Source organism: Vulpes vulpes, chromosome X (assembly GCF_048418805.1).
Source record: "Vulpes vulpes isolate BD-2025 chromosome X, VulVul3, whole genome shotgun sequence".
NCBI classification, from domain to species: Eukaryota; Metazoa; Chordata; class Mammalia; order Carnivora; family Canidae; genus Vulpes; species Vulpes vulpes.
Genome location: NC_132796.1, coordinates 120,127,934 through 120,150,045, shown reverse-complemented (window position 1 = coordinate 120,150,045; position 22,112 = coordinate 120,127,934). Strand labels below are relative to the sequence as shown.

The 22,112-nt window shown below is 64.3% G+C and overlaps 1 protein-coding gene across 6 annotated transcripts in view; it reads right to left on the bottom strand.

Annotated features, from left to right (window-relative positions):
* The window catches only part of ATP2B3 (ATPase plasma membrane Ca2+ transporting 3), a 62,585-nt gene extending 42,850 nt beyond the window's left edge, over positions 1-19,735 (bottom strand). For 2 of the 6 annotated variants that reach the window (XM_072743808.1, XM_072743807.1), the window contains exons 1-2: positions 19,487-19,720; positions 1,456-1,816 (exon numbers count right to left, since the gene is read on the bottom strand). In XM_072743808.1, coding sequence (XP_072599909.1) covers positions 1,456-1,663 — 208 coding nt within the window. In that variant the 5' untranslated portion in view covers positions 1,664-1,816; positions 19,487-19,720. Of the gene's footprint in view, positions 1-1,455; positions 1,817-7,561; positions 7,731-19,486 lie in introns of those variants that run through there. The other 4 variants (XM_025988071.2, XM_025988070.2, XM_072743806.1 and 1 more) reach the window with 3 other exon arrangements.
* Positions 19,736-22,112: the final 2,377 nt, after the last annotated feature.

The following is a 22,112-nucleotide window of genomic DNA, read 5'->3' as shown; positions in this document are numbered from 1 at the left end:
TCTGCTTCCTTTTATCTGGGAGAGGCCAGAGCCCTTGTGGCTAAATGGCCCTCCACCCCAGCCTCCCCCCAGCCCCAAATCCTGGGGGGGGGGGGGCAAGGAGGAGGGAAGGAGAGAGATCCCTCTGGCCCTGAGCCAGGCCATCTGCCCTGATAACACAACACACCAGGCTGGGTCCCTTTGGAGCACAAAGAAGAGAGACCCAGGCGGCCCGGGGAAGGCCACTTAGGCTTGGAATTCCTGACCTGGCGCAGTGGGTACCCTCTCACCCAGCCCTCGGGCCCACTGCCTCCTGGGTGGGCCACCTCTGCCCCCTGCCCCAGCTATGTACCCCCCACAGACGGACAGGGCCAGGGAGCAGGGGACAGGGGTGACGGCCAGAGCCCTGGGTCGACAACGGTGTGACAGCTGAGATGCGAGCTGATGAGATCAATCAGTGCTGGCTGAGAACAAGCCTGGCACTGGGCTGGGACGGGCCTAGTGGCCCTGCCAGGGAGGTGCCAGCTGGGCCAGAAAACACTCCAACTGCTGGAATCTGGGGCCAAGCCTGGCTCCTGGTGGTCCCAGCCTCCCAGCAGCCCCAGCGAGCAGGACTGGGGAAGGCTGCTGCAGGGTAGGGCAGAGCTTTGTCTCCAAAGCGGGGGCAACGGGCTACTGGGCAGAAGCAGGGCCCCAAGATGGTGGTCAGGCCTCTACCTCTGGAACCTTCTCGAAGTGGTTCCTCAGCCTTCCTAAGGCTCTGTGCGGCAGCTCTCCTCAGATCTACGCCGCCTCAGGCTTGCACCCCATTGGCAGGCGACAACTCTACCAGCGAACCTCCCGTGCACCAGGCTTGCGCGTCTCTGGGACGGCCTGCGGCCAGTGGCACCTCCACCCAGCACCCTGCTCCCCTCGGTTTCCAGAGAGAGGCCCCCCGTAACCAAAGCCCTCACAGGGCCGGGGCCCTGCACCCCTTCCTCGTCTTCCTGCGCCCTCAGGGAGCCCTGGGGCCGACAGGGCCCTGCCCGCATCCTCCGCTGTGCACGGGAGGGTGCCCACCCTGTTGCTCACAAGAGCTTCTGGGCTTTCTGTACCGTCCTCTTCCTGCCCCTTCTCTGTTGCTCCATTTCTACTGAGTCCAAAGAGGCGAGAGCAGAGAGCTGCTGATAATGGAGCGGATCAGACCACAGCTCCTCGAGGACCCCAGGTCACCGACAGGAGGACCTCTGCACCCCACACACAGCAGCTCCCGCTGGAGGGCGGGGGTGGGTGGGCAGCCACCGTGGGAGGGCACAGTCAGGGTCAAGACTGCCTCTAGGAAGCGGCTGCAGTAGCCCCACCCAGCCTTGACCAGGCCTGCCCTGGGGGTACGGAGCACCCTCAGGACACCCCTTGAATGGGGGTTGCCGGGTGGCCCGTGACCACACGTCCCTGATGCCCGCGTGGCCTGCACCGGGGCCCTGCCGGGAGCCTTACCCTCTGTGGGCGAGGTCTTCAGCCTCCTGCAAAGCCCACTGACGTCCCCGTAGGCTTCCTGGACCTTCTGCAGCGCTTCGGCTCCTCGGAGCTCCATGAGGGAGCGCAGCTCAGCCAGTGTGCACCCGAAGCCGCCGGCATGGGGGGCCTCCCGCTGCTGCTGGGGCTTGGGGTGGAACTCGATGGAGCTGTTGGCCATGTCGCCCATCCTGCCTGCCGCGCTGGGAGGACAGGGCGCCCGACCTCTTCACAGGTGCAGCCTCGGCTAGGGGCGGGCGGCCACCCGAGGTCCCAGGGCCCGGGTGAGGCGGGGTGCGGGGAGCTGCAGCCGGCGACGGGCGACGCGGCTGAGCACGGACACCTGGGGAGAGGTGAGAAGAAGCCAGGGGCGAAGGTGAGACAAAACTGGGGTCCACGCTTCCCAGCCATTTTCCGCAGCTCTGCACTCCGTCGGGGCCACGGAGATGCCGACCGCAAAGTTCACCTCCGAGCCTGGGCCCGCGGCCCTCGTGCCCTGCCAGGCCCACTGCCGGCGACCCCTAGTCCTGCGCAGCATGAGCGGAGGCAGGAGGCTTGCCTCGGTGGGGAGGGAGCCAGCGTTAGTGTCCCCTGGAAGGGACCTGCTGCTGCCGGCACAGCCCAGCTGGGATACGAGGCTCTAACTGCCTCCCAATCTGACTAGGAGCCAACAGCGAAGTGGAGGCGATGCGCTGGGGGGGCGCGGCGGCACGGGCGGGGGTACGTGGACCACCGTTCTCCATGGCCGAGCCCCACGGCGGCGGTGGCGCTGGTCCAGCACAGCCTCTGTGGCTCCCCGTCTCAGGCTCGGGACCGTGGGGGGGGGCGCAGGGAGCGAGCCAGGCCCGGGCTTAGTGTGCAGGGGTCTCGGCTGCCCTGAGGGCACCTGAGCGGCTTGGGCAAGGAAGGGAGGTGGCCCGGAGGGAGGGAGCGCGGAGGGGAAGGAGGGGGGAAGGGGAGAGGTGGGGGCGGGCACACAGGAGAGAGCGGAGGGCAGCGAGGGGCCCTGGCCACTTGCGCATCAGCCCCCCCCGCGGCTCGGCGCCACCGCCCCGTGCACGGCCTCCTGCCCTCCACGTGGTGGGTGGAGGAGCCGCCACAGACACACATACTGCCAGCGTGAGTGCAAGCGTCCCCGAAGGTCACACTCCCAGGACTGCACTAGGCTAGGAGCACGCGGCCTTGGCCTTCACAGCCGCGGGCGGCCTCCTGACAGCGCGGCCCAGGTGGGCCTCACCCTTGGCCTTCGGGGAGGCTCCGGGCTCCGAGGGATCTTCTGGGAAGCAGATGGTGGCCAGCGCCCCAGGTTTCTGACCTAGGACCGCCCGTGGAGGCCCAAGGGCCCGGAGCCCTGCGGCCTCTGCTCCCAGGAGAGCCCCCCCCCCCTACTGCGGGCCCAGCAGACACCACAGGCCCCGGGGGACAGGCCAGGGTCCCTGGGAGGAAAGGGCCAGCCCCCGTGCCTACAGCCCTGAGGGGCCTCAGTTCCTCGGGACGCTGGCCCTGCGACGTCAAGAAGCGGCGCAGGTCCCTGGGCTGGTCCCCGCCCGTGACGTCCCCCTGCGGTGGGGCGCAGACGGGCACCTCAGAACGCGCCTTCCACATTCTGTAAGCTCGAGCACCGAAGTGTTAATCCTCTAGCCTCTGCACGGGGAGCGGCCTCCGTCCAGAAGATGCGGGAACATCTGGCCCCCCCCCCCCCCCCCGAGGATGCGCGGCCTCTGCCCTCCCACGCAGCCTCCCGCTGCCCGCCTCCCTGTTTGCCCTCTGAAGGGTCTTTACTGAGCATCTACTAGGTGCCGGGGCTTCAGTCGGCATCCGGGCCAGGGCAGGCCTCTTGGAAGGGGGCACATTCGAGAAAAGACCAGAACGTGCTGGAGGAGTGAGCCATTCCTCCGGAGGGAGGAGTGCTCTGACAGTAGGGAGAAGGCGGGGGCCGGGACAGGCTGGGGGCGAGGGCTGCAGACCCCGCGGGGCCACAGGGGACCCGGGTGTCACCAAGCAGGAGCTGCCGGCTGAGGACAGGCTGGAGGGGCGGAATTTGAAGGAAGTGAAGCTTTCATGTTCAGGGCGTGTGAGGCAGAGTGGGCTCCCTCCGGGGTGCTATGCCAGGGCGCCCCCTCGCCTGGGTGGGCGCAGGAGGGATCACCGGGAACAGAGGTCGGCCAGATGCAGTGGGCCACTTGGGTACTTTGACCACAGGCCATTTCCAGAACCTAAGGAGGCAGCCATGGCCACCTTGGATCTCTCTAGATGCCTTGCCTGTTGCCCCCCGACCCCCAGGATCCACCCCCGCTGCTCAGGACAGTGGCCCCGCTGGGCGCACCTTGTCCCACCCCCTCTCGGACCCTGAGCGTCGCCGGTCTGCCTCTCCCTTCCCAGTACGTGGCGACCCCAGGGGGAAACCCACAGTGTTGGGCTCCGTGTCCCCAGCCCTCTAGCCTGTCGGCCGTGGGGCACGAGGGACAGGTCTGGCTCATCTGTGCAGACATTGGTCTCACCCCGCCGATGGCACAGATGCCTCCGCGAGCAGGCCCCGGGCAGGCAGGGCTGCTGCGAGAAGACCAACCAATGGGCTGTGGGAGGTGTGAGTCCTGGCAGGGGTGGGGGGGGGGTAGGCGGCACTTAGCAAAGATGTGAGTCAATTGTCCCCGAGCAGAGTCCCCGTGCCATGTCAGTCCCGGCCGGCTGGTAGGTCCCCTCGTCAGGCTGAGGGGAACGGGCGGCACTCACCCCAGGCTCTGATGCCTCTGGCAGGCAGGCCACTGGCCGGCACCCCAGACCTTCCACTTGGGCTCCCGGGCCCCGGGGGCCAGCTATGTGTCTGCACGGCCCCCCCAGAGCTGCCTAGGGACTCCACGGGGCTCCTTCTAGAAGGGAAGCCAGGTGAATTATTTGGTTCCTTCGGAACCTTTTATCTCTTTGGCCTCTACACCCACTTGGAGAAGGTTCGGTTGGAAGGCACCCAACCCCACCCAGATGGCATCAGAGGGCTTCAGGGGTGACAGAATGAATGGTCCAGGGGCGGGCGGGCTCAGGGGCAGGTGCTGGGAGACGGCAGCACAGCCTGGAGGAGGGCACCCCTCCACACACCTGCTCACAGCGGAGGCACAGCCCCCCCAACAGGGCTCCCCGAAGGCGAGCTCTGGCCTCCCCTCCTGTTCCCTACGCCTGCCCCCTGGGGTGGCCCCGCCTTTGATTAAGCAACAGCGGTGGCCCAGACAGCCACACAGGGTCCTTGAGCTGCTCCTAATTGCTGTGCTGTCATCACTGCGGCCTACCGGGCCTGTGGTGACTCACGTAAGGGAACCGGCCAGGGAGGCGAGGCCTGACCTTCGGCGGGACACAGCGCGCTCCTGCCCTCGCCACTGCCTCTCAGCTGGTCCTGCCGCTCCTCCGCACTCCAGTATCCCCTGGCTCCCCGCCTGCAGCTGTGGCCGCTCCCGCTCGCTCAGCGCCCACCACGCAGGCCCCACGTCTCCACCTGCCACCTCATAGCTTCCCCCCGTTGGGCAGCTTGTCACCGCCCTGCTCTGGGAGACCACTTTCCCCGGTTCAGATGCTGCCGCTCTCTCTGCCTCTGCGCTGCCTTCTGGGAAGCCATAGCCCCCGCTTCAATGTCCACCTCCCCCATGAAACAAAAAGCCAGCTCCTCTCCCGCTTCCGCTGCTTCCGCACGCTGCCCACCCGTGGCCTCAGGCGCCCTGCCCCAACGGCCTTGGCCGCTCCGCACGCCCCGCACGCTCCACAGGCACCTCGCCCCGCACACCCTCGGTCCCCTCTCCACCTGATGACCTCTGACACATGTGAGTGGCAATTCAAGGGGAACATTCTCCACAAAGTCTCTGCCCAAATTGATCACTGCTGAGTCTGTAATCCGGCGACCGTCCCTGTTCTGCTGTGCTCGCCGGTGACCGGTGAGCGCGTCTTCCCCGCTCTCGGGGTCGTAAGCCGTTGGCGAGACGTGGTCATTGAACCGGCAGGACGTCCGCGCCGTGGCCAGCCCTGAACGGGAACGGGGGCCTGGAGGCGTGCGTGACCTGGGGCTGGCTAGCGAGGAAGAGCTGGGAGTGTTTTGTGTGAGTTGGGGTCACCATCCCGGAGAGCACGGGGATGAGGGGCAGGAGTGCCTGGGCCCCCAGCACATCCCTCTCACTGTGCCCAGGGGCTCCGCCCGGGTCTGGGGGGCCCCTCGAGTGCAAGACCGTGCTCATGCTAACCTTCCTCGGCTTCATTAACTCTACAGGCAACAGGGCAGACAGGAGCCATCAGTTAAATCGACGTCTGTCTTGCGTGACTGTTGGCTCCTGTAGAGACCAAACGGCAAGTGCTATCGTTTTTCTGGGGGCTTCTCTAAGCTGAGCAATTCATTGCCTCCCTCGTTCCGAATAAGGACAGTAACCGTCACTGGAAGGGCCGAGAACAGAAGCGACCGGGCCTATCAGTTCTGCAGGCCTGACGGAGCCTTTCTCCTGGGCTGGCTGCCTAGAACGGACTGTAGGCACTAAAAGTGCAGGGAACATACCATTTTGGTACTTTCATCTTTCAGACCTTAATTGGCTTAATTGAATTGCAAACCTCCACAGAGAGGGACTCACGCCTTCTGATATTTGCTCCATCCTGACCCAAGTTGGCCAGGACGGTGAGGCGCGGCGGGGCGGGGCGGGGGGGGGGGGTGGACTACAGCAGAGACCTGTGGCGGGTCCTCTGGCCCGCCACACCCCTGCTCTGTGACTTTCAACAAGGTGCTGCCAGAGGTCAAGTTCGGGCCTGTCACCTTCTGGACCCTTCCCTCCAGTGGGGCCTCAACACCCTGAGGCCTCCTGTCCCCCGGCCCAGGGACTCACGGCGATGTGATGAGAGGCCCGGGAGTCCCCATCTGCTCTGTGCCTGCCCTCCCTGGCCACTTCTAATTAGGTTTTGGAGGGTCTCCCAGCACCCCTGACTTACCCTGCCTTGATCTCCCACTTGGCCTCCTGGATCTCCTCCCTGAAGGCTCTGGGCACCCCACCACCCGGCAGGAGGCTAGGAGCTTCCTGAAGGAGGTGGGGGCACCTCTGTTCCCAGGCTCCCCTCTCTCGGGACCCCAGTCCAGATGCTTCCCTCACGGTACCTCATAAGCAAGGGGCAAGAGCACAGCTGTCCGTTTCACGGATGCAAAAACTGAGGCTGAATCCTGACGCGTCGCCACCTCTGACTTGCGGGATTTCGTTATCCAGTCCTTGTCCCCTCCGTGAAGGCGAGCGTGGGCAGCCCCCACGGGAGGCCAGGCCCCCTGGGGAAGGACCGGGGGGGGGGGGTCTCCCTCCTGGCAGCTAAGGAATTCACCCCATCCTCAACTGTGGCAACACGGTCCCCCTGCAGCCCCTGCCCGCTGCCGCCGGGGTCTGAGTGGACAGGTGTCCCCAGGACGGATGGGGCCTGGCTGGCAGCAGAGACTAAAAGCCAGGAAGTCCCAGGTCCCTGCGTCACTCCAAGTCACGGTGTCCTCACCCTGTGGTCAGTAAACTGGTGACAAGAACATCCCCCCTGTGCTTGCCCAAGGCAAGAAAGGAGCAGAATCCAGCAGAGCCAAGTCACCTCTGAAGCGGGGGTCGGAGGGCAGGACACGGGGCCTCAGGGCCCTCCCGGGCACATGCCCTCCACCACCGGCCTCCTTGGGGCACACTGCCTGCCGCCAACTCCCGACAGACCCACCGAGCCGGGCCGCTTTCCAGAAAGACCCATGGCTCAGCAACGTGACTCACTGTGGGGATTCCTTGGAAAAACTGTCCCCTCCTCTGTCCACCTCCTGGGCCCCCGGAAGCCGGGCCAGGCCCTGCGGAGCCTGAGGGGGACAGCGGGAGGCCCCCAGGCTGGCCCCGGGCCTCCCTTGCACCTGCAGAGGCGGGGCGGGGCCGGCGGGAGCAGGAGCAGGTGGGGAGTGGGTGCAGGGGCCCTCGGCAACCGGCCGCCAGAGCCCTGCCCTCTCCTGTCCCAGGCAGGTGAAGAGGTGGCTGGGCGCCCCCGGGACCCCTGGCCGCCCCCTCCCTTGCGGGGGGCCCTGTTCCTCCTGCCCAGCCCCGCCCCTCCCCTCTGCTTGACACACCTTGGCTGGCCACCAGGTAGGGGGAAAGAGGGCTCCGGGGATGAGGCCTGCATTCAGCCGAGGAGGGAGGGAGCGCGCGCTGGGAGGGGGGAGCCAGGCCGAGAGCAGCCTCATTAATATTTCAGAGGCACCGTCACTGCAGCTCCTGGGCCCTCGCAGCCCCAGCACTGGTGCTAGCCGAGGGAGGAGGATGGGAAGAAAGAAGGAAATCAAACAGAGAAAACAGATTTAAAGGGACAGTCCCCCCTCCGCTCCTTCCTCCTCCTTGTTCCTGGTACAATCTGTGCACAGCCAGGCGGCTCTCACGGGGAACAGCTTTGGGCAAAACCAGAAACAGCAGAGAAGGGCCAGCCCCCCGCCCCCCACACACCCCCTGTACCCCGCCCTCTTCCCAAATTCACACACACACACACACACACACACGCCCCCCATCTGCAGGTCCCCGCACCTCCGCCCCGCAGGGCCGCCCCCAGGCCACAACCAGGCCACGAGGGCCACCTCAGGGACCCACTGGGGGCTGCCAGCCAGGGCAAAGGATGCTTCCTGCCAGTGCCTGGTCCAGGCTCACACGACCGTCTGAGGCCGGCAGAAAGACAGATGCACAGACGCCAGACATTGGAAGTCTGCTAATTAGAGCCGAGCCAAGGAGGATTCTGGAACCCGGAGAAACTCAAGTCTAGATTCCTAGAGGTGGCAGGGACCTGGGGTTTAGCCCCGGCCTACAGGTGCGTGAACTTCTACAGTAGCCCTGGCTACCTAGGGCCCAGGACTATTCTAGAGAGGTGGATGCCAGACGTGCAGGGCCCCCTTTCCACAGGGACTTGCAAGGTGCACAGTCCCAGCCGAGGCTTCGCAGTCATGAGAGGGTGGCCCTGGGAGCGTGCAAAGCCCCCTGCCCGGGGAGCCCCGGGGCCCAGCCAGCTTTGATGCCCCACGTCGGCCTGCCTTCGTGGCTCGGGGAGGGCCCAGAAGCCTCCAGCTAAAACACGCCCCGACGGATAATGTAAAATGGTGCAGCTGCTACGGAAAACAGTACAGCAACTCCTCAAAAAACGAAACACACAGTCACCGTGGGATCCAGCAATTCCGTGTCGGGGTCCAGACCGAGAAGAATCGGAAGCAGGGTCTCTAAGAGACTCGCACACCCGCGTTCGTTCGTAGCGGCTTGATGCCCAATAGCCAAAAGGCAGGAGCAGCCCCAGGGCCCCGGGGGGACGGGGGGGGGGGGGGGTGTGGGATAAGCCCGATGTGGCCGGCGGTGCAATGGCACACCGTGCGGTCCCCCAGAGGGAGGACTTTCAGACACCTGCTACGACAGGACACTCGTGAACGCGGGAGACATCCTGCTGAGCCCGAGAGGCCAGACACAAAAGGACAGATGCGTCTACGAGGTGCCCGGAGCAACGGATTCAGAGGGACGGGACATGGGACGTGGGACGGTGGGTGCACTGGGGGGGGGGCGGAGGGGGCCTCTGTGTCTCACGGGACAGGGTTTTAGTGGGGACGCCCGAAAGGTGCCGGGGCAGGGTGGCGGGGGCGGCTGCACAAAATAGGGACGCTCTTGGTGCCACCGCGCCGTGCATGTGGTTAACATGGTGAATTTGAGGTTCTCGGGGTTTAACCACAATTGAGAAACCAAACAGGTCTCACCGCCCCCTTTGCCCTGTGTCCAGGGATCGCAGGAGTCCCACCGCCTTGACTGGCGGGCGCGCCGGTGGTCGTGCCCAGGGAAATTTTAACTTTCAGGAGCATCCATCCCCTATCTGAAGTGGAAACCCAAGGCGCCGTCTGTGCGGCCCTACCCCCACCCTTTGCGCTGGCTCGTCGTGACCTTTGACACCGCCCACATCCTGCCTCGGCTGGGTGGTTGCCCTATTAGGTGGCAGAGACGCAGAGAAGCCGAGAAGCCGGGAAGCTGGGCTCACCGGCGGCCACTGGCACCGGCTGTTGCCCTCCTACCTGCCGGAAGTGTGGCCCCCCACTTCCCACGCGCCCCCCACCCTGTCCTCAGAAGGGACCAGAGGGGATGGCCAGAGCCGTTGGGGAAGGCCGGGCCTCCCCCTCTGCATTCTGCTTACATAAGACGCCTGCGGAAGTGCTAACGAACCCCCAGGAGGTTGTGGCAGAGACTTGCTAGACATTCCCCGATCTCTGCGCCTCTTTTCCAATGTTGTATTTTAATTTTTAATCAGGCGTCTTGTCATCCAGCAGAACGACTGCATTCCCCCAACTCTGGTGCAGCTCCCTGTGACCACGTGACTCGGTCCTGGCCAACGGCAGCGGGCCCAGGGACAGGGCCACAGCTCACTCTTGGACTACACGTGGGATGGCACACGGGACGGAAGGGGGACAGGGCCAACTTCAGGGCTGCGTCGGAAAGGGCAGGAACGCCCCCCGCGGCTCGCCGAAGTCTCTGCCACCTAACCCAGGCCCACGCGTCCACGCACTCCCTGGGACACGCGACGACCCGGAGCTGGGCTCCCGCTCACCTGTGTATTGGACCCTGTCCCGGAAGTTGTAGCCGAAGCAGAAGACGCAACCGTGCTAGTACTGAAGACAGACAGAAGGACAGTCTGGTCACAGGCGATGCCCAGCGCCTGGGCCACGAGCGGCGCCGCTCCCCGTGCCTGACGAGGCTCGCCGGAACGGATTTGTTCCCAGCCAGGAAGGGGGCTCATCCCCACTTCTGAGCTGAGGCCGCTGAGGCCCAGAGAGGTTGGGGAGCTCCCTCGAGGTCACACAGCCAGCAAGGAGCAGAGGCCAACGTGAACCCGAGTGGTCTGGCTCCAGAGAATTCTACATCGCTCCTCTGCCAAGTGACTGCCCAGGAAACCCCAGAAAAGCAATGAACACACGATTAAAACCAATTAAAAGAGTTCAACAAAGTGGCTAGACAGGAAATCTGTTCCCATAAACCTCAGGGCTCGGGAGTGCAGCCACCAGAGCCAGGCCTGGCTGTCCCAGGCGGCTCAAGGCACAGCAGCAGCTCTCTGGGGCTCCACGTTCGCATCTGGGAAATGGAGCATCGTTCCTCCCTGGGTGGGTGTGAGCTCTGAGGACGGGGTGCCCAGGTGCCTAGCCAGGTCCCCAGGGAAGATGAGGACGGCCACGCCCCTTGTTGGCTGCTCGTCTGCCACGCCCACCTGCCCGGAAGCCCTGAGCTCTCTCTGAGCCCATCTGGACCCCAGAATTCAGAGGTCGGAACCAGGCTCCACTAGAGAGACCAGAACATTCTGCTTGGTCAGGCGCCAACCCCATGCAGCGCTTGGATGCTTCCCCATTCCTGGGGGCCGGGGCCACGAATCCCTCCTGGAGAGTGCTAGACACTGCGGGGACAGCTGGCTCCCCACGATGCTTCTGGAGGGAATTCCACACCCCCACGCTGGTGCCTCTCAGAGCACCAGGTGCCCCTGGGTCCCACAGGGAAGTCGGAAGCCCCTTTCTGGCTGGGGCCTTGAAGTGTCATTATAGGGGTCACAACTCTACCCTGGGGAAGGCAGTCATTTGTTTCCTGCCAGAGAAGGCGAGAGCTGGGGAAGGAGAGTGCGAGAGAGCAGGAGAGGAGAGCTGATGGGCAGGAAGCATAATGACACTAATTATCCAATTACAGCGGGCTGCTCAGGACAGAGCTGCATTGCAGCAGGGAGCCCGAGCCAGCCGCCCCTTCCCCCCCGGACTCGTGGCCTGGCACTCTGTGGCCCACGCCCCTCCCGCTCTATCCCACGAGCACTTGGCGGGTAGTGAGGTCCCGGGCCTGCCCCACAGAGCGCTGAGCCGGGCCGGCCTATGGTCTCAGGAGTGACGGGCAGGAGGGGACCCGGGCACACCACAGCTGGCCTCTGGGACCTGCCTCCAGCCCACGAAGGGGCCGAGAAAATACACGGGGGGTCTCGGAGGTAGCAGATCTCTGTTTCCCAGGCTTTCATAGAGGACACACGGACAGAAGGAGGGGTGCCCCATCCCACTCCTCCCCCGGCTCCCCAGCTCTGTCCGTGGTACCACACTGGCCGCCCCGCCAGCTTCTGATCCCCAAAGCCAGCAGCGAGCCACTGGAAGCACCCAAGGCCTAGACAGGAAATTAAGGAAATGGCAGGCCGCTGAAGGCCACGGGACGCTGCAGGCCCACGGGTGACCAGACAAGGAGGCTGCCGGGAAACACACGTGTCCCCCTGGGGTCAGGCTCCACGGGGGTCCCATTGTGGCTCCTGCTGAGGAGAGGATCTGGTTTCTGGAGTCAGGCTGAAGCCCTTGGGAGGATGGGCTTGGGGAGACTCAGTGGGTCAAGGTCAGGGGCCAGGAGGACTGTCAGGGAAGGAGACCCACTTCCTGGTGGCCAGTAAGAGTCTGGAAGACCAGGTGCAAACTCCCACACATCTCCCATCCCACAGACAAAAGGGTGGAGCCTTGTAAGGCCCCAGTTGGCTGAGGTTAGGGGCAGGTCCCTAGAGCCAACTCGACGTGGAGAAGGAGCTGACCGGGGCTATCACCATCTGGGGAACTTAGGCACAGGTCACTCTGAGCACTTAGGAAAGACCTGGGCCTTGGCCATTGCTTTGCAAGGGGAGTGGCAAGGGTGCGGGCCGAAGCGGAGAAGACGTGTCCAGACTGCAGATGGCAGTTGAGTCTAGCTGGCCTTCCGTGACCCAGACACCAGAGCGCTCACGCCACCTTTCCGGGCTGACTTTGGAGGAGTACCTGCTGCTAACGGCGGTGACAGAGGAGCCAGTGACGGGCAGGGAGGGCTAGCTGCAACGCCTCCAGGCCCGGCCCTAGCACCCTTACTAACCCCGGCCGGCCACTGTGGCAGGAAGCACCGGAAGGTCACCAAGGGCCTGGCTGCCATCTCCTGAAAGATCAAGTCCCGCCAGGTCCCGAAAGCCTATTTCTGGCGGAGGACCCCAGGACACAAAGCCAGAAGCATCTCCTGCAAAGCCCTGAGAGGACACTGCAAAGCTCTCGCAGGCCCAGGAGGTGCCGAGAGGGACGGAGGGCTGGCGCAGAGGCGCGGGGGCCCCTCCTGTGTGGGGACACCTCGACGGTGATGGCAACGTGGCAGGCGCTGAGCCTTCCCCCTCGGCATACCCCACACCACGGCCCATCGGCCAAGGACCAGGGGCCTCGGCAAGGAGGCACCAGGCGGGGGTGGGGGCACCCTGCACTGGCCTCTGCCGGGCATGTGCCCCACGCCCCTCTCCTGCAGGTGTTGGACCGATCAGGCGCGGGCCTTCCTCTGACCGCGGGGGCACCCCACTCACGGGGCAGCACTCGGGGACCCCAGCAGCCCAGGGAGCCCAGGCTGCCTGTCCCCGGGCCACGTGCCTCTCTCATGGGCCTGTGGCTCCAAGGCAAGATGGGAAAATCGGGCCCCAAGGCACCAGCGGGGCCCAGGAAGCACTTGCCCGGGCACCTCCCCACGCTATGCACCCAGGGCGCTGAGCACTCCCTGCCGGCCGGGTCGACTGTGGAGGACCCTCCCCGCACGGTCGCGCCCCGTGCCACCCTCGAGGCCTGTGCCAGCAATCCTGCCCACGGAGCTGCTGCAGAGACAGGCTGCCCCACGCGTCTCGACCCCGGTGCGGGGTTTGTGCCCAAACGGCAGCGTGCGGGGATTCCCAGGGTCCGGATGGTCCAGGGACCCACGCCGTCCCCAGGCCACTTGGGGGGAAAACAGGCGGTGGTGGCTCTTGGGACGCTCCTTCATTTGGGGCAAGCCAGCGACGTGACTCAGCCCTGTGGTCGAGTCCCACGCCCCAGCCGGGTGAAGGCGGCCGGCGGCGATCCCCACCTCTCCCTGCCCCTTCCCGGCTTTGCCAGCTTTGTTTTCCTGTTTCTTAATCAAGAGGCCCTGGTGCTCCTGGGCTGTCTGGCCGTCCTCAGCTGTGAGCCTTTGCTGCGCACACTCGCCTGCCCACACCCGCCTCCCCCTGGGCATCTCTGTGAGGAAAACCCACAGTGTCTGTGGACAGCAGAGGACGTTCGTCTCGCTTTAAGATTTCTAAGGTGTGACCTGCAGGCCGGGTATTAAGAGATACAAGGTGTGGGGCCACACACAGGTCCGCAGAATGGGCCGGGCAGCTCAGAAACGGGCCCTACTCCACATCAGGACCCCTCTGGGCTTAGGAGGCGTCACACGTTAGCTGGGGCCAAAGCACTGGAGAAAAGAAACGGGGATGATGGGCTGGCCCTCAGGGAGACAACGCAGCCCAGAGCCTCACCTTGAATTAGTCCCCAAGGCAGGTTTCCTTTGGATGAAATGGGGTTTGGTAAACTATGGCCCAAGGGCCAAAGCTGGCAGCCAAGTGTTTTTGTGAATAAAGTTTTATTGGCGCACGGCCACATCCATTCATTTCTGTCCTGTTTGCGTTTGGGACAGAGACTGTGTGGCCTGCAAAGGGGGAAAATATTCACTCTCTGACCCTCTGTAGGAAAAGCTTGCCCACCCCTGAATCAAAGGGTTGAACATCTTCAAAGTGCAAACCACACACACACACACACAGATGCATGCACGCACATACGCACGCACATACGCACACCCAGGGCAAACCCCAGAAAGGCTAGCTCTCAGATTTTTGTCGGGGGTTCTGCAAGCCCAGAAGCAATGGAAGAAATCACAAGAACCCGTGACATAGAAAGTGTTTATCTTGTACGTGAAAACATTCAAAGGCAAGGAACAAAGGATTTTCCAAATCACTTGCAACAGGCACGCTCAATTGTCAACAGCGTTCATGTGTCGAGTTTATCCAAACCCACGAGCAAACCACTAGGGTCGCAATAAAGGCGAGGCAGGGACAAACCCCTAAAAAAGCGCGAGACGCGACTAAATGAACGTGGGAAAACGCTCACGCTCGCAGACAATTAAAGAAGTGGATACCGAAGTCGATATTTTGGACCTGGATGTTTCTGCCAGGTTGTTTGATTATAATATCTGATGCTGGCACGGCTTCAGCGAGCCAGTCTTTCGGATGTGCCGAAGAGCCCTTCTGGAGAACAATTTGGCAGAACGAGCTTCGGTCTGGGCACTCTCTCCTCGGGACAGGATGAGCATTACCCACCAAGATGCTCAGCAGAGCCTCACGTATGACAGCAAAACGGATCTGACTGCCTGGATCGCCACAAATAGCCAAATAATTAAGCGAATTATAATCTCTTGAGAGAATATTATTCAGCCATTAAAAATTGTAATTACAGCCCTGAGGACTGCCTTGATACATCCTGGGTGCCGGGCAAATCGCTGTTGAATGGGCAAATGAGCATCCGCAGCTCTTTCTTCGCACGATTCAAATTCCTTCCCGATTTTTGCAAGAAGCACTTACTGCTTTCGAAAGCCTCAAAAAATTAAACCATATCCATTTTGGAAAAAAAATTCATTTAGGAAGGGATTATATTAATAAAGAAAATGCTTATGTGAAGTAAAAAATAGATTAGACGATTGTGCCCACGGTATAATTACAGTAATGTGAAAATAAACGGCCTATGCAAAGAGAGCGGAGAGGAAACCGGTCCAATAAGATGGAAACCCTGGCTTGCATTCTGGCGATAGGATGGAGGGGGGTTCCTACGTCGTCTACTTCTCTGTGTTTTATGAGTCTTCTATAAAGCGCATGCATGTTAAGAGCATGATTTTTAAATGGAAAGAAATAAATGTTTTTTTAATTATTTTTTTTAGACCCAAGAACCTCGCCCATCTGTGCAGAGCTGCTCGGGGCCGCCAGCATGTTCCAGGTGAGCAAGCCTGAGACGCAGGGCAGGGCCAGATCCACGTTTGCCCCCAAGCTAGTGTGCCAGGGCCTCGTGCACGTGTGCTCCCAGCATGAGGCGCTCTTGCCATGTTTGTGGGGGCCCCTGGGCTGGCCTTCCGCAGTGGTGGCAAAGGCCCCCGGGCTCCCCAGGGGGCAGGCGGGCTGCCCAGAGGCCCCCACACCACCCTTGACCCAGTCCCTTGCAAGGAACCATGGGGGGATAGGCAGGGCAGTGAGCTCGGGGTCCGGGTGACGACTGGAGTCTGTACTGGCTCCGGTGGCGCAATGTGACAGAAGCTTCTGGAATGATGGAAATGTTCTCTGTCTGTGGGCTGTCCGGTACAGTAGCCACCAGCCACGTGTCGCTACTGGGCACTTGAAATGTGGCTGCTGAGACTGAGAAACGGAATTTTTAAGTTTACTTAATTTGAACTAAATTACCACTTGTGGCTAGTGGACTGCGAGGCTCTCTAGACAGCGCCTCAACATCGCTGCTGCAGGAAACAACGTCCCGTTTGTATAAGGGGTTCCCTTTTACTGAGGGACCCACCTACGGAACCTCAGGCAGGCTCAGGACCATTTCAAATAAGGCGCTCCCCGATAACACGGGCCCGGCACCCCATCCGCCCAACTCCGATTCCGAGCCAAGTCTCTGGAAACCTCTTGTGCTCCAAGGACCCCGCCAGTGCCCGGAGGTGGGAATCGGGAGAAACCTCCAGCCCTTTCCTCCCCCCCCCCCCCGGGCCTTTCCACTTGATCCTGTGGCTCTGGCCCGGGCTCTGCCAGCGACTCAGCCATGTGACCTCGACCTCTGTCCCCTCCCGACCTCGGCAGCCCAGGACACCCAGCCTTGATTGACTCCCGCATCCGAGATCCTTTCCCTCCATCCCGGCGACGCGTGGGCTCGGATCCCGCTCTCCAGGCGGTACCACGGCCGCCTTCCAGCGCCTCCCACCCGACAGAAGGTGCACAGGCAGGGGACGGCGTGCCAGCCGGGCGCCACTTGGCCCGGCTTCTGCCAGCCTAGGCAGGGCAGGGAAGAGGGGCGCGGTGAGGCGCCAGAGCCCCGGCCCAGGACGCGGCCCCCCGGGAAATGACGGCGCCCGGGAGGGGAGGCCACATCTGCGCACGCCGCACATCTGCCCTGCCCCACAAGCACGCCGCCCGAGCCTGGCTCGCGGGCCCATCTCGGAGATGGCACCGGCGACGCTCCCGCGCAGCTCGCCGTCGGAGGCAGGCACCCGCCTTTCGTGCCACAGCCGGGCGTCCACCAGCTGCCGCGGACACCCGTGGAGACGCTCCTCCTAGAGGTGACCCGGAGGGGCTGCGCACACTTGCTGAAGATCGACCCCCAACTTGCTTGGGATTGACATCCACCCACGGTCGGCCGTTTGCCCCAGTGGCTTCGGGGCGGCGGGGCCTTCCCGGGGCGGAAGGGCCCTCGATCATCCGCTCCCCCGTCCAGCTACGGGCCTGCTCTCCGATCTTGGTTTTGCCACCTGCCGGCCGCACGACCTTGGGCAAGTCACCTAACCTCTCTGGGCCCCATCGGAAAAATGGGGACAGTCACAGCCTTTGCTTCATTTGGTTGTTGTTTCAACGGAGTGAGGGAATGTGCGTGAAGCACTCCGAGGAAAGACGAGTGCCATTATGACGACTGTCACTACTGACTTTATTGAGCAGGCCGGTAACCTCCGACGCAGGTGGCAGCCCCGAGTTTAAAACTGGAAGGCAGGGCAATGGGCAGAGCCCACGTGCGTGCTGACAACATGATCCGTAAGTGGAAGCAGGAAGTGGGGCCTGAAGCTCAGCCCTCAAAGCCCCCAGGGGCCCGGGCACTCCGGTCCCATCCAGCAGGAAGGCAGGGGGCCCCTCTCTCCAAGCCACGCTGGGGGAGGGGCAGGGGCTGGAGCTGACCCCAGCACCCTTGGTTGCCTTCCTGGGCTGGGAGATGTTCTGGGGTGGCGAGCGCGCACTGACTCAGGGCCCGGCCTCTCCCCACTCGCTCACAAATGATTCAACCTCCAGAGCTCTGGGCTCAGAAGCCTGAAATGTCAGGGGAGCCTCTGAGACCCCCCCCCCGCCCTCCCCAGGCCTGGAGCAGGGAAGAGACTTGGCCAAGGTCACGAAGACCATCAGGCCCGGAGCTGGCAGCAAAGTGGAGCTCCCTGCAGGCCGGGACACCTCTGACCAGCCTCCCTGGCCCCTGGGTCCCCTGCAGCATCTCTGCTGCGCTCTCCCCTGCGCTCTTAGCCTCGGGGGCTTCCATCCCCAAGGCATGGCTTTCCTTGGTTCTGCACAAAGCCCCCTCCCACGCCACCCCAGTTCCATCTGCCTGCGCCCCCCCGACACACACACACTTCTGTGCCAGAGCTGCCTGCCCCTTCACTCGAACCACCTGGCAGCGCTGGGCAGGGACCAGGTTGATTTGATCAAGACTAGCCGTGTCCTTGGCCGTCCGTCTCCTCTGGGCCGGCAGTGGGGACAATCAATGCCCTGGGACCGACGCTGCCCGGCCCCTTCCAACCGGCTGGCTCTCCAGGGGCCAGCTCCACCCGCGGACGCGCCGCCAGGCTAAGGCCCTGGCAGCCCCGCAGCCCTCTTCTCTGTGGGCCAGTCGGTGGGGGCTCCCAGCAGCCTGCTCAGCAACCACATGGCTTGCCTGAAAGGGGGCAGTGCAAACAGCGGCGGGCCTGTGGTGTTGACAGAGTCGGCCTCGGGGTGGGGGTGGGGGCGGGGGGGGGGTCCAGGAACCTGCTTTGAATGGTGCTGGGACACGTGGGAGGTGCTCTGTCCCACCAGGCGCCTGGCAGTGTCCCCAGCCATCCACCCAACCAGTCAATGCAGGGCCGAGGCCCATCCCCTCCTGAGGCCTCGATGATCCCAGCTGAAAAATGGGAACAGAGAGCCCAGCCTTGCCTCCCTTGTTGGGTGATTCTGCAGATTCAGTGAGGTCAAGGTCGCCAACGTGCCACACAGACACCTGTGCCCACTGTGAGCCAGGCCTGTGCTGGGCACTCCAGTGCTCCCTGCCTTAAAGGGCTCCCAGAGGAGTGAAGGGTGATGGCCGTGGAGAGGGCACCGATCTCGTGGGTGAATGAGGGGGATGCCTTCCGGGCTGGGCGCCAGGGGAGACTGGGATGGCCAGGGTCAAGGCTGGACTGGACCCTGTGGCCCGCAGGGATCCACTTTCGGTCCCAGGCTCAATGACCTCATCTTTGAAATACGGAGTGGGAGAGGGTACACTCACCTGCCCGGACCTGGGGAGTGTCACGCTCCCAGCTGAGGGATGCTGGCCCTGCCCTGCCCCTTGAGGGAGTGTTCCCCAGGGTCTTCCAAGCCCTCATGGCTCTCACCCCAACACTGCCAACACATCAGCCCTGGGCCCTGCCTCTACCCTGCCTGCCACCCCTCCTCGCCTGGCCAGCTGCTAAGCCTGCGGGGGGTGGGGGGCAGCAGAAGGAGGGAGACCAGGTCCTAGAGAGAGGATCTAACTGTCAAAGGCGGAGACCCAGGGCTCCCTCCTTAGGGAGATGCCGCACCAGCTCCAAATTCCAGAATCCTAAGCCCAGAGAGCACTGAGGCCCGATAGGAGAAGCCATCTGGCCAAGGTCACACAGGTGAGGAGGGGGAGGACAGCTGTGCGTGGAGGGATGGAAAAGGAGTTACCGAAGTGTGGCCTGGGAGGCTTGTCGTCGGCGCTGCCCGGGCCAGCGGCGGGGTCTGCTGGGCAGCCGTGTGGGCGTGCTGGGGACAGTGTGGGAACGCGGGAGGGTTTCTCGGTGTGCTGGGGGAAGATGACACGGTGAGGGTGCACGGGGGGAGGGGAGGGGGTGTCAGGAGACTCCGGGAGGGTGCTTCGGGCGCAGCCTGGCTCCAGCCCAGGCCCCGGCGCCCAGGCTATGCCCGCCCAGGACCCCGCCCGCAGCCCCCAGCGGCCTTTTCCCCCCCACCCCGGCGCAGATGCGCGTGCGCGCGGGATGCGGGGCGCGGGGCGCGGGGTGCGGGGCGCTGCCCGCCGGCCCAGGGCCCCCGGGGTGACGCTCGGCGCCGCAAGGACACGCAGGCCGGCCGCGGGGCGCAGGTGCCGTGGGCGGGGACCCGCGTCCCCCCACCTGCCGGCCGCGCCACCTGCCGGGCCGCCCGCCCCGCCCGCCCTTGCCTGCGCGCCCCAGGCACCACTTACCCGGTCCTGGGCACGGCCAACGCCGCGGCCTCGGCTCCAGCGGCTGCTGTCGCTGCAGGCGGGCGCCCGGCGGGCAGCGATCCGCTCCAAGGACGGAAAGGCCCGAGCACAGGGCGGCCTGGCCGGAGGCGCGGGGCGCGACCCTCCGCGGCAGGCGAGAGCTGCGGCCGAGTGCTCCCCACGCTCCGCACCGGCGGCGGGCGACGCGGCGCGCTCGGCTCCAGCCGCAGCTCTGAGCGCGGAGGGAGGGAGGGAGGGAGGAGGGAGGGAGGGGAGGGAGGCAGCGAGCGAGCGGGGGGGGGGGGGGGGGGGGGGGGGGGGGAGGAGAAGGGAGGAGGAAGGAGGGAGCGGGCGCGGGGGGCGGCGCGCTGCGCGGGGGCCGTGGGGCTCCGGAGCCACACTCCTGGCGCGCGCCCTTCTGTCCCCGGGATGCGCGGGGGTGTCTGTCCCTCCTGGCCTGCCCGTGTCCCCGGAGGGCGCCAGGGCGCCGGAGGCTGAGAGGTGGGCTTGGCTGCAAACCTGGGGGCCCTGGCACCTGGGAGCGCACAGAAAGCGCTGAGCATGCGACTGGGCGCAGGGTGGCTGCTCCCCCTCAAGACCAGGTCCTCTGGGTCCTCGCCCTAACAGTCAGGTGGAGTGAGGCGCTGGGTTACGGATCGGTAGCCTGGGGTGCTTGGGCCCCTGTGGCCTTCCAGGGGGTGGAGATACTCTAGAACCTGCCTGCTGTTGGGAGCATGACCATCCAAAGCGTCTTTGGGAAGGCGACTGGAGCTTATGACCGGTTCTCAAAGTTGGTGACCCCAAAAGGTCATCACAGAAACACCATTACACAGGACACCGAGATACTGCACGCAGGTGGACACCCAGAGACACGCACGGGGACGTGTGCACTCCAGACAGAGGCCGAGACAGACACACAGACAGACCCCAACGCGGAGAAGACCCACACCCACACCCACCGACACACATAGGCACACCCCCGGCCAGGGACCCGAGGGTGTGCCCACGGACACCTAGCAGCTGGGGGGGGGGGCTGGCTGGCCCATGCGGCTCCTCCGGAGAGTCCCTAGCTTCCCCAGGTCTAGGGATAGTGGGTGCCTCCAGACCCGGAGGAGGCCTTCAGGGGGCTGGGGTGGCCTAGGAAGGGGACCGGGTCTGCAGGGAAGAGATGCGACAGGCCCACAGTATGCGCCACCACCTCAGGGCAGGCGGGGCTCAGAGCCCCAGAATGTGGCCGCTGGAAGACACTTGGACATAGCCACACGGTCTTTCTTGCCTTGCACAAACAGGGCCCCGGGGTGTGCAAGGCCCATGCTGGGCGCCGGGGACACAGCGGGGGCGCAGAAAACAGGGAGCCGGCAGGCAGAGACGTAAAGGACACAGAGGGTTTGCCCTGGGCCGGGGACTGTCGCACCTCCCCAAAGTGGGGTTCCGAGGGTGGCCCTGGAGACCCGGCACCTCTCCCCACAGGCGGAGGCTCACGCTCACGTGTGCTCTCTCACACACACCGATGCTCGCTCACATTCATGCCTGCTCAGTCGCACTCACACACACTCACACGCAGGGTCACATTGCCACAACCCACACTCTGTCACTCACACACCCTCGTGCGGACACGTGCTCCTGTGTACTCGCCAACCTACCTGCGCGCACCCACACCTGCTCTTCACATGCACTCACCTACTGTCGCGCTCACACACTTGGACACGCTCAGTTATCCACACGTGTATCTAGTCAGACACATCCACGCTTACAATCAGTGCATCTATTCACACGCACACCCACCGACACCCATTGAGCTACGCACACTCTCGTACACCCCGACACAGAGCTCTCCCACGCACGGCTGCGCACAGTCCTGCTCCTGCACCCTCATTGTCACACGCGCTCACGCGCACTCTTGCACACCTCCTGCGGGCCTTTCCTGGCTGTTTGCTCTTGGAGAGCTAGCAGGCGCCCCGCGGCGGGGGTTGCCCCAGACGGCTGCAGCTGTCCACCGCCCCAGAGCCCAGCCTGCAGGTCGCAGGGTCACACGGTGCCCAGAATAGGGCCCATCAGAGGCGGGGCGGGCCGGGGCTGCCCGCGGAGCCTCCCGCCACGTGACGGGCGGCCTCGGAGTTGTTCTTGCTGTGCCGCCCTCCGAGCGGGCGCCCACCGGGCCCCACCTGAAGCCGGCTGTGAAGCTGGGTGGGCCTTCCCCCGGGGCCAGGAGATGGGGTGCCAGCCCAGCCCCGGGGCAGCCACACGAGGCAAGAGGAACCCTGAGGGGTGCGAGCGCCTCCTGAGAGCCTGTGGCCTCCTCTACCCCACAGACTCGCCCTGGGTCCCCTGCTCAGCCCCCCACAGCGTGGCAGGCCACCGAGCCTGGCCCAGTGGCATGTCCTTCCGTCCCACGCCCGAGGCCCCTGACTCCAGAGCCAGAGGAGGCCCTGGTGGCCCTTACGAGAGCCTCCCTGGGGCAGGACGCACACTCTGCCCGAGCAAACGTTCGGTTATTGGTCAGCCTCTGAGCACAGGTGTGCGGGGGAGAAGTGAGTGCTGAGCTGGAGGGGGGGTCTCGGGCGTGCAGGCCTGGGAGTGGCTGGAGAGAAGGGCTGAGACTCCCTTGGGACCGCGTCACTGCCTT